Below are 12,279 nucleotides of genomic sequence, written 5' to 3' on the forward strand. Positions count from 1 at the left end.
TTGGTAATTATTAGATGCATTATGAATGTAGTAGGATAAAGCACGAGTATGATAATTTGGTATTTGAGTGTGGCACTTGAATAGTGTCACCAGAAGGTAATGATATTATTATTGATGTTTTATTTCTATTAATATTTTGCTTCATTATTATTTTTCTTTATTATTAATAGTTGATTCAGCTAGACCATACTTTACTTTTATATTTACAATAAAGACAAATACATGTACAGTACTTCAAGACATGAAATTTGTTGACATTTAGTTTGTTGTTTACAGTGTTAGAATAATTAACTTCTTTCATGATTAATCATAATTTTGTTGTCATATGAAAAAATTATTTGCATGGTTTGTGTGTATAGTATTCCAAGGAAAGTATGAACACAGTGTGTTTAAACTTCCTTAACAATTCCTGATGGCTATACTGCACTCATAGTATATCCTAAATATTTGCTGGATTTAATTTAGATTGGTGTGGGATAAGAGTTTAATATCATGCTATAGTTTTTTGTAAAAGGACTCCTTTATATATTGAATCAAGTTGGCTTTTCAATTTGGTTATAATTTAATAAGAGGAGAATTCTTTCTTATTCATTAATGTGAATAAGGTATTTTCAATAGTTTCTCTCAGAAACTTTAGACAAGTTATGTACAATCGTAACATTTTGAACAATCTTTTGATTCTACCAACAGATATCTTTTAGTTATTTTTCTTTTTGTTCGCAATGAATTGTTTAATGTGAGATATTTTACTATTTCATTATTTTTTAAACTACATAAATATAACAAGAAATACTATTAACCTAGTCTATTAAATTTTATGAAAAATGTGTTTGTAGATTACAAGTTGAACTATGTAAAGTAGTAATATTATTCGGAGTGCCATTTTGCAAGCGTAAAGAGGTGTTTGTAGCCTGCTACATCTTAGAATTTATGAATATTCCACAGTTTTTGAAACCAACTGATATACAGTACTCTAGTATATAAAAGTGATTAGCAGTATCATTTGAAATAGGTTAGGTAATAATAATAGAAACAAGAGTAGAAGTATTATCTAGTGGCTTACATTTGTTATTAAAAGCAGAATCTAATTATGAAAGACAGTATGGTTTTATAATTCAGGATTTAGTGGGCTTTCAATTATAATTACTGTATGCTAGGGTAAGGTACTTATCGATGCATTAATAAATACGTAGTCAGAGTAGTAATGTGGAAGCTTCAGATTTATGAAAAAAGAGGTAAGAGATATTGGAAAGAAAATTTTGTAGCATTATTAAATGGAAGTCGTTGGTGTTGATACTGTATTCTTTCATAAAATCAATTGTGTCATCACGATTACACAAAAATAATCTTGCTAGATGTTTCTAAAATGTTCCTTATTAAATATGTGCACTTCATTTCATCTTTTGATCAACTCGAATAAAAAAAAAAACCTAATTGTCAGGTTAACTTGGTGGAAACAGTTTAGATTAAAAATGCTCTGATATCTTCTAATAACTTGTTACATTTTTGAGTTATTCTGTTTGCTTTAGTTTTTTTAGTATTGTCCTGTCTGGAATGGCTTACTGAATAAGATATAAAAAAATGTCTACCTCCTTTAATATTCTAATCAAATAAGGAGTTGAATTTTCTTTGACATATAACAAACTTCTTAGAGCATTTTGTTGTTTGAGACTAAAGTCAAATTTATTATTATCACTTTTAGTATACTAGACCTAAATTTGTTTGATCACTTTTGCAAAGACAATGCACTGGTGGTCGGTTGTTTTGTCCCATTAAACTTCAATTGCTATGTGTTAACATATTGCAGGCGGCAGACGACACGAGAATTCTGCTGTATAGTGTAAGGTACGTTGTGCTTGTGTTGCACCTTGCTTGCTAAGTTATAAGGAGGATATATCTATTTTTAAGTTTAAAATTAAATTTGTAATTGCAATTTCCTTTTTTTAGAATTTGTACTTTTATGTAATAGATATATCCTTCCCGTTTTAGTTGTAGTCTCTGTTCATGCACTCGCAAATAAGCACCTACCCATTTTATCTTTTTTTTTGTTTTTTTTTATTACTGATAAAAATTTTGTGCATTGACTTTATAAGAAACATAAGTTTGGTTTTATTCTATATTACATTAGTTTATTTTATGGAAAATTCAGATTAGATACTTGTGTTAGTACATAAAATATTCAATATTTACCATTGAAATGTAAAAGTTTTATTTCTATTCAAAATAGTTTTATTTAAGATTTTTTCTTCATATTTTCATGCTTATTATTCATGTATGAGTGCTGTTGATTTTTAAAGTGTAAATTGTGTGCCTAGTATATTTTTTCCTTGCAATTGTAGAAGCTGTGTAATAAATGATGTGAGAATGTAATTGTCTAGAATAGTTTTCAATATGTACATAATTCATATTAGTAATGTACTTATTATTTTTGTAAACCTCCACCGATGTTCATGTTGCTTCTCTCTCTCACAGCTCAGCTTGCATAGAAGTTTACTACTACCCCCAAGATAAAAAAAAAAATTTTTCTTTAATTTCAGTAGGCTTAGGCCTCTATTATATTATCGAGACAATCTTAACAGCTAATGGCAATGACCACGTCTTGAGTACTCTGTACCGTCTTTTGTCTTTGTCTCTGCAACAATCCAATGCTATCAGGTTGAGTGTGTGTTTGTTCTGTCTACAGATTGTTAAGAGTTTAGATTATTAGTGATTTCTGGACTTTTTAGTAATTACTTCATAGACTATTCAAGGGAATTATTCCTAGGTGATCATGATCCACATTCTTAGAAATTCATGTCGGGGCAGTAATGTTATTTAGAAAATTGGTGTAAGAAATGTAAGGGCTTTATTGTTCCTCTTATGGAAAAATATTTTCAAATAGTTGCTGATGAAATCAAAATTTCATAAAAGAAAACTTAACTCCTATTTCGGGTAAAATCCAGGAAGACTAAAATAGTTGATTGTAGTGGGTATGATGACAATAATGACACTCCAATTTTTAAAGAATAAAGCTTTGATAGTGGTAAGCTTCAGAAACTCTTGTTAGCCTTTCTTGCTTTAGTGCAATCTGAGGTGGTCTGTGAGTTTTCAAGCCAAGGCAAAAATTCTAACTTTATCTGACCCACTTTTCAAACCAGTCTTATCATTAAAGCTAACCCTAGTTGGAAAAGTAGGATGCTATAAACCCTAGGGCTCCAACAAGGAAAGTAACCCAGTAAGTACATTTACATAAAAAATGGGTTTCTTTGTCCTAAGAAAACTGCTAAGTATTATCTACTTTAGCTATTAGGGATGTTTTTTATTTTTTTAGAGGGAATAGGATTTTAAGTAGTTCGCTGTCCGAAAATGCGGTGCTTTTTTTTTTTTTGTTTTTTTTTTGAACACTGAACCTCAGAAGGAGTTGCATCCAAGTCTGATGAAAGACTTGAAAGTTAGGGTTTATGATATTGGAAGTAAAGCCACATATCAATTTTTTGCTGGGATCTGTCTTTTGAAAGGCTTTTATCAGCAAACTAGAGGTGTACCAAGTCAGTATTTGCTAAATATTATTATAAAGCATCCTGGTTTTCTTATTAAGATGCTGGGTTCTAAGAACTATAGTGGCTGCTAGTGATGTGGTAACAGTTGGTTTATTTTACTGAGTAGAGTTAATTGACTTTGGGATTAAATTATTCATTTGGGAAACAGTATTTGATAAATTATATAAAGTGATTTAAGTAATTAAGTGGTATTTAAGAGATCAATTCGGAGAGTTGTGGTGTCCTTTGCATGGCCAGACAGTGCTACATTGGATCTTTCTCTCTGGTTACATTTCATTTTTCATTTCCCTACACATACAATGGATAGTCTGGCCTATTCTTTTTACATATTCTCCTCTGTCCTCATACACATGACAACACTGAGATAACCAAACAAATCTTCTCTCAAGGGGTTAATTACTCTTGACATAAAGGTCCTATCTCTTTCCTTCACTGACAACCCACCTCCATCAGTGTGTAGGATTTAGCAATATGAACATCGAAGGAGGTTCATATAAATTAACAATTTTGATAATCACCTGATATTTATACACATGCCAACCCTCCTCCCCACTAGTGGCATCAAGAGGAAGGGGGATTACTTTCAACTTAGAGAATGAAAGACTAAAGATAGTATGGCATATCTAATCCATGGTTATTGCCATTAGCTGCTAGATTGTCTTAATATTATACTAAAGGCCTAAATCTATTGAAAGGAAATTAAAATAAAAACAATGTTTTATAGTTTTTTTGGGGTGCAATAAATATCTATACAAGCCGACGAGCTTCGAGAAGAAATAAAAATATTAGGCAAGTATAGAAATAACAAATTTTGCTATCAAAATTCCATTCTGTATTGATATATAATGGATTTTCTCTAAAGTTTTTGAGTAGCTATCAGGCCCCTTTCAAAAACGGACAATACCTATTGAATATACACTTAAAGGCTATGCTTCATAGTGCCTACTGGGTCTAATAAATCTCTGGTATTGGTCAGTGTAATACTGAATAAACCATATGCTTTTTAATTTATGTAACTGAATTGAATCATATCATGAATTAAAGACTGTTCATATTGTAAATTAGATTAATGATTTCAAACAAATTAGTTTGCTTTAACTGGATAAAATTAGGAATATTCTTATTGCAGCTGTTAGCTTTTACTCTACCATTATATAGTTTGCCCATTTTGACCTATTTGTATGTATGTTGGCTTGTCTTGAGATGTGTGAAATAGGGTATATCAATTAAATATAAAGACTATTATTACAACTCATAGCGTTCTTGTTTGTTCATTATTTGTACACTCGTTTGGATAATATTTAGAAATTTTGGAAACCACCTCCCTATCTCTGTAGCAGTTTATGATGTTAATGCATGTGGTTATTACAAGATGGAGAATTACAGTAGTGGTATGATGGATATTTTACTGTACAGTATTCAGAATATATATATAAATTTACCATGTTCACTTGCTGACTTTTTCTTGTATCATTTCAGCTTCAGCCCCACCACTGGAGTGACCTTGTGATAATATTGGTATAAGTGGCCACCCTGTGGGGCTCTATACTCGGCCTTCCTCAGTGCTGCCAACGTGTCCCCTTGTACTCTGTCCCCAACGTAAAGAACAACATTAATTTGGCCCAATACCTATCCAGTTTTCTTACTATTGTGTGTCATGTCAGACAGGTTAGTTTTTAGGGTAGATCAACTAAAATAAATAAAAAAAAAAAAACTCATATCACACGACAATTTAAGGCTCAAGTTTTAGGTAATCATTAGAGACGAGGTATCATCGGTCTAAAAGCCTGGATACTGAAGCTTTAGATAGTGTTTAGATGTAGAAAGGTCTAGGGTAGGATTTAGTTCATTTTTTTATTAGAAGTAGGTTTCAGTTCAGATTGATTGGTTATAGTATGGAATTGGATATGGTATGCAAGTGGTCACGAGTTCTCACAACCATGAATTAATCAAAGAACTACAGTGTACAGTCAAATGTTGGAAGTTAAAAGACTGATGTTCCAAGGAAGGGTGAAGAAGGTGGCAATAGAAATTTTGTATTTACAATAGAAATACCCTTGTTATGATTGAAAAGTGTCAAAGTGATAATCGCTGAAGAGGTTGGCTGACAGACTGACTTTTTGACAACATTTTGTTGTTGTTATTGTTGCATGGCCTGGATAGGAGCCCAGTCTACTGTTGACTCTGAAGTTAGGCCTTAGTGAGTTTATGATGATAATCTGTTATACTGGATAAGGCATGTGGGAAAAAGTACAGTGGAATTATTTATAGTGAGGCAGTTTTGATGTATTCATTAAGTGTTTTATTGACATTTCAAAACATAGAAAATAATGGAATGGTCTTGCTGGTAGGAGACATAATTGTGATGAGAATTGTGGTGCTCTGAAAATGTCTTACAATGACTGGAGGAACGGAACACTGGATACTTTACAAAGGATAAAGCAGGTCATCATGGACTTTGCAAATCCACCTGATACACTCATGTAGAAAACACAGCTATTTCATTAGAATACAACTCATGTATGTTTCATAGAATCATCATATTGGTAGTGACACCATTTATATTTTCTTTAAAATAAAGTTGACATTTTTAATAAGGTAAAAACATTTTATTACTGACTTTTGTGTTCACTATAAGGCACTATGCCTAAAATCTCTATCATCATTCCTTTATTCATGCATTTATGAAAGAAACAAAATGACGTTCTATAAGCTTTTTCATATTCTTGTCATTTGATTTTTATCCATATCGTGGTACAAGAATTGTATATGAACTTAGCATTAAAAGAAATGCCCATACACTACAGTTGCTCATTTTGAGCTCCCACACATTCATATGGGTATATGAGGACTTTTTTTTTTTTTTTCCTTTTGTTTATAGTTTATATGGTTGTACTGTTACTAAAAACAAAGTCTTGGCTCTCAGGTTGGAGAGGACATGATTTTTTTATTCATGTCTTCTTTTTTATTTTTTTTAAGTTTGAAATGATTTTGTCATATGAACACCAAGGCACTATCCAGTTTTAGCTTTTTGGTCTATTCCATTTCATGATTATCTATTTATCAAGAAGCATTAATTCACTAAATATTATTTACATTATGTCAAAAATATTCCATGTTTTTTGTATTCTTGTAATGTTAGAATTCACCTTGGACTCTAATTTATGATTTTCAATGATTTAATATTTAAATCCCTTCGCACTTTTACTTGGAAAGGGTCTTATGTATCTTCCATCTGCCGTAAGTACAGGTAATCCAAACAATCTTATAATCACTTACCGATGATGAAGTATGGAAGCATATTTAAATATATTTAGTGTACTGATGTGATATGAAAACTTGGCAAATATAAACCTGGGTTTCGTTATATTTTACTGATTTAATTGCTGTTTTGGTTGAATCCTGGATTTACAGCGTTTTAAGCTGTTGCTATAGTTACCAATACAGCCTTTTTTATTGTGGAGATTTTTTTATTGTAAGGATAATTACATTTTTCAAAATAGAGTGCAGTTGATGTTCTTATATAGAGAAATCTGCATTCCTTAACGTAACATGTTTATATAGTGTATGTGTGTAAGCCAAGGAGGACAGTTTTTAAAACAATACTTACAGACTCACAGTGTGAAGAAAGATGCATTCATGTTAACCATGTAGCTGTGTGCACTGTGTCATGTAGCATTAAGTATTTCCTTTAGTCTTATGCCATCCTAACACAACTTGTATATTTTGGGAGGGAGGAAAGTTATATCCATGTAATGGTGTTAATTCCTTTTGCAGGATTTATGATTTTGATGTTTGTTCAGCAGATGTTTTCTGTTCACACACTTTCAAATTTTAAAAATTCAGTATTAGATAACAAAGGAAATAACTTTGGCCCCAGTATGTGTGCGCGTGTGTATACTCTTAAGAAAAAATTTCCAAGTATTATATAATGCCATACCATCTCAGCAATCCTTTATTTTAAACTTCTATTTTATTATTCCAAAGACTCCTAAGGACCAAAGATTTTAAAAGCCTAACCTTTACTCTTGTTTTTATAACATTGTGACAGTGACATTTTTTTTATATCAAAATCTCCTGTTCAGGTAATTCTTCTATGTTTATTATTCAGTCTTTTCATAAAGGAAAGAACAAAGTATGGTTATGAATTTTACCTTTTTGTTTGTAAATGTGGCCATAAGACTGCACAACTTAGTTTAAATGGGCGTGGTTTATTCCAAAGGTAAACCAGTGGAACAAAGGGGTCATGCATAGAAAAGATGGTCTATATTGTATATTTGTTTGAAAATGTAATTTACATGTGTTTTGCAAACACACTATGTGACATTGGAAATTAGTGCAGATTGTTATAAATATCAAAAGAAATGTGAATATACTAATTGGAGTATAAACATACAATGTTGTAATCCATCAAACACAGTAGGATATTGGATAAATTTTCCCCTGTAGGTGGTTATGATTTGCATCTTAATAATTATTTAAGATGTCTTGCTAAAGGTGATTGTAGTTCTTTCATTACTGTAACTGAAAACAAATGAAGGGTAAGGGCTCCAAATACTGTAGAGTGGAGGGCAACCTTATATTGTAAATTCCCTTTTCTATCAGTCAAAGATATAACTTTAGATTTGAAAACCAAATGATCACAGCATTCCAATATTGTATTAATCTTGTATTATAAAAGCTCTTTTATATTAAAAGCTTTCACCATTTCATTTGAATGTGTTGTAATATGTTTTAGACACTGGCAATCATGTGATCATTTTGCACAGCATTGAATAATTTTCCTTTTGAAATTATTGCTGGTATATATACCTTATTATTTTTACCTGAAGAACTGACTTTTGATATGTGTAATAACAAAATTACCAGTGAATATTTTAGTAATTGCCTAAAAAATACCGGAGTTTATCTAAACATTGACTGTCTACAATATTAGAATAGTGCCATTTTATTAGATTTCCAGCCATTGTAGGAAATTTGAGATTTAGGTATGCTGGAAGTTTTTTTTTTCTAAGTGGGCATTAAAAAGACAGGAGGCACTATGGTTGTGCCACTAGTGTAAAGGAGGATGCTTGAATTTTTCCTATCTCAAGAGTATAGTTTACTAATGCTCTGGTACTTTGCAATCCATTATTTCTATTTCAAGCAATTTAACATTTTAGGTACTGTACCTATGCAAGTACAGTGTTTGGGAATGTTGGTTCACCAAATTTTTGCAAGTACGTTCTGGTATTTTATGAGGGGGCAATTAACCTCAAAAAGCTAATGGAGTTTAGGACCACTTACCTCATGATATGTTGATGATTATGATTTATCATGAAGATTGTAGATTTATAGTCAAATATGACATAACTTTTTCTTATAACAACTGTTGCTTTTTACATAATTTTAATCTTCAATAAATTGCTGAATGGATGGGTCACATAAAACAGTCCTCTATTGCTATATAAAAAAGAAACTAGTTCAGTACCAAGTTATTTATCAATAAATATATATATATTTCAGGATCATTCATTTTGTTCTTTAAGCTATCATTCTCATAAATAGTGTTTACATGACACACTTGGACATAAAGTAGGTTAAAATATGTTTGTATATGATATGTAGTTTGATAATTGTTACTGTCATTATTACCACTTAACATGAGTGACATCTTTTTTTTATGGAGATCAATGTAATTTCATCACTATGTTTAATAAATAAACGATGTGTGCTTTTTAGTGTACATGTATTAATAACCTAAAACAAGTTTGTTCTGGTACAAATACAAACCTTTGTCTTTTACATACGAGATAACAGCGAAGCTGGAATACATGGCAGTTAAACTTTTATAACTTTGGCTGGTAGGTACCAACTGGGAATGGGGAAGCTGGACCCCCTGCATGCTCACAGAGTAGTCAATCGGATAGCAGCCGTCAGTGAGGACAGACGTTCCCACTGGCTTTTATCGGCAAACTTAATTTAACTTAATTTTTTCAGCGTGTTAACGATTTTGGATCTTCTATGGTGATGCCTGCAGATAAGTGTTTGTAAAATGAATGGGGGTGTTGTTCAAGAGCTGCAGCAACTTCATGAACTCCACGGAAATGGATCCCCACCTTTAGTGCACTGCCTACAGAGGATACTCCTGCAAGCAGGGACCCCTGTGATGAGTGTTGGGCGTGGTTACCCTCGCAGAGAGATATGTATGGCAGGCAGAAAAAGGTCCAAGAGAGATTCTTCGTCTTCGGGGTCTTCTTCTAAGTTGAGTCCCGACTTTTTCCTCTGAACCCCCATTGCGTTGCCCTAAGGCCCTTCCTGGTCGGTCTCCTCTGGAGGCCAGTTGGGTAAGAGTGGTGACCCTTTAACCTTGGAGCAAACCTCGAGGTAAGGAGGCCTTTCCGTTTCCCTAGCAAAACGAGGAGGCCTCTTCCCCGAGGGGAGCATTCTGTATCTTTCCAGATGGACGTAACCTTACCGATTGTTTTGGCCTTCCTTGGGACTTGAAGGTACTCCTTCCAAGGAGAGGCTGGTGGTGGTGATCATTGTAAAGACTATGTACAAGAGTGTATTACTCTTGCAAGAGAAGTCATCAGCCCTTCTCCCTTGAAAGCCCAAAGGAAAGAGTCTCTCTTCGCTGGGCTCGTGTCCCTGAAGTCGTTCACCTTCGTCTCTTGACCACGGCCTGAGACCACCGAGGCGGCCTTTTATCAGGAAACCTGCTACTTCAAAAGACTCGCCTGATCTGCACCTCAAGATTGCTCCCCTTGTAAAGGACCACAAGCAAGGGAAAGTGCTATAGCCAGAACGCACTTCTTCTGGGGAGTATGAAGACAGAAGGATGCCTGACCCTCATTCCTACAAGTGAAAGAAACTGCCTCCTAAGCACTCTTGTTCTCTGGAGCATGCTTGCAAGATTATGAACCATGCGAGGCAACCCTTGCCTAATCCCTATTCTCCAGAATAGGAAGACCCTAGACGTGCCTCAAACAGATATGAGGTGCCTCTGTACCACACATTAGTGCTTTGCCAATGTGCTGACGAAAGACGAGTTTCGCGACAACTAGGGATCCTTCACTCAAGAGGATGAAGGCATACACTCCACAATGAGTCATGCCTTTATTTAATAAGCTAGACATTGTACTGAAAAGGCTCAACAACCGACGACGGAGCAACCTAAGGCGACAAGACACCTCCCAAGGTGACCATCTGTCTTGTACTCGCAGGGTTGACAATTATATGTTGTCACCAATAGACTTCAACACTACCTCTCGCTTTCCCTCGCCTCAGAGGTGGATGAAGGAAAAAGCAAACAAACAGCCCACTCCAAACCAGGATAGATCCAAACCAGTGTTGGACCAGACAGAGGATGTGAAGGAGAAGAAGGGACTACCTAGCACCTCTCCCCTTTATCTGAGGGCACACACTTCAGAGAAAGAAAGGATCTGATTGCCGTCCCATAAAACATGTCCAGTTCTTCAGAGGATCCTAGAACTCGCAAGGACACGAAGGACTCAAGATTCCCAATGGATCCTAGGAGTGCTGCTGCTAGGACCCCTTTGTCTCTGTCTCGTCCTACGAGAGAAGAGCGGTAAACTTATTTGGACTACGATTCCTCCCGAGACCTGCAAGGTATGGTATTGGAGAGGGATGACCCTAATCGACGATTCCAACAGCGCACTTCCTAACCAGTCACCCCTAAGGCACTGGATACCGAGGAAGGCGAGTCGGATTTGCTCTTTTTACAGGTCTTGAGCTGCATTTGCAGGTTTAACATAGGAGATGCACCTTTCACTTCTTCCAAGGGGAGGAAAGCCGATGGCAGCTGTTGTGTGCCTCAGGCCATCACACCTCGCCTATGGTTTCCCTGGTCAATCCTAGCCTCGGAAGTGCTAGGCAAGGCAGACACACAGGTCTCTGCGAGGAAGGCTTCCCTGAGGGCGGAGAGAGCCTCTTGTAAGACGACTACAATTTCTTGCGGCAGAGGAAAACTTATGTGAGGTTGTATTTATCTTCCTTTCCCCTTACCTCTCGATCCTGCAGTGGGGACATTGACTCCAGGTGTCACAGCAAACTGCCAAGCTTCGCATCCCATCACTTTACTTTGACTGCGGCTTAAAGCATTGCAATGGCTACTCTTCAGGCTGCCTGCTGCCTCCTGAATTGACCGGTACGGTTAGCTACTTAGCCAACAAGACGTGTCCAACGCAGATAAGAGAAAGGCTCTCAACAACATCGTCCTGACATGAGCAGGAGCCGTGGAGTTCCCCGACTCAGGAAGCTGCCAACCAGCAGGTGAACAAGGTCCTGAAGAGGTGTGAAGGGAGATTAAAAACCTCAGGAATACCTTACTAAAGGAACCTGCTCCATTTCAAACAGAGGAAGTTGAGGAAAGACAGCCAGGACTCGCTGCTAAACATAGAAGTTTCCTTCCGACAACCGCAGTCTGCCTCCACTTTCAGTCAAGTAAGAGCGTCAATTCCAGATAGGCAGGCTCAGAGGCTAGTATGGAGAAGAGACTCTCATCCTGCTCCATCCATTCTGAACCGGGTAATCAACCAGCCCTTTCTGATTTGACAGGGTCAAGGGTGAGGCGTACGTAGGGGGAAAGGAAGAGGGCGACAACCCTGCTGGGGGGGGGGGGGGTAATTCTCCCACAACGCCACCAGTGGGAGGATGCCCACAACCAAAATGGAGGTGGTAGGGACATTTGGGGGCAGAAAGATGGGCAGTAGTCTTCCTTCAATCCGGATACCTCTTC

At 35.6% G+C, this 12,279-nt stretch overlaps 1 protein-coding gene across 3 annotated transcripts in view; it reads left to right on the forward strand.

The window, feature by feature from the left end:
• The window catches only part of kuz (zinc-dependent metalloprotease kuz), a 126,321-nt gene extending 117,062 nt beyond the window's left edge, over nt 1-9,259 (forward strand). For 2 of the 3 annotated variants that reach the window (XR_011046543.1, XM_068387406.1), the window contains 2 exons: nt 1,808-1,845; nt 5,019-9,259. Coding sequence is in view for 2 of the 3 variants with exons in the window: in XM_068387406.1 (XP_068243507.1) it covers nt 1,808-1,839 (32 nt within the window). In the remaining variant the exon portion in view is untranslated. The remainder of the gene's footprint in view (nt 1-1,807; nt 1,846-5,018) is intronic. The other variant, XM_068387407.1, reaches the window with a different exon arrangement.
• Nucleotides 9,260-12,279: the final 3,020 nt, after the last annotated feature.

The sequence above is a fragment of the Palaemon carinicauda genome, chromosome 14, assembly GCF_036898095.1.
Source record: "Palaemon carinicauda isolate YSFRI2023 chromosome 14, ASM3689809v2, whole genome shotgun sequence".
In the NCBI taxonomy this organism is placed as follows: Eukaryota; Metazoa; Arthropoda; class Malacostraca; order Decapoda; family Palaemonidae; genus Palaemon; species Palaemon carinicauda.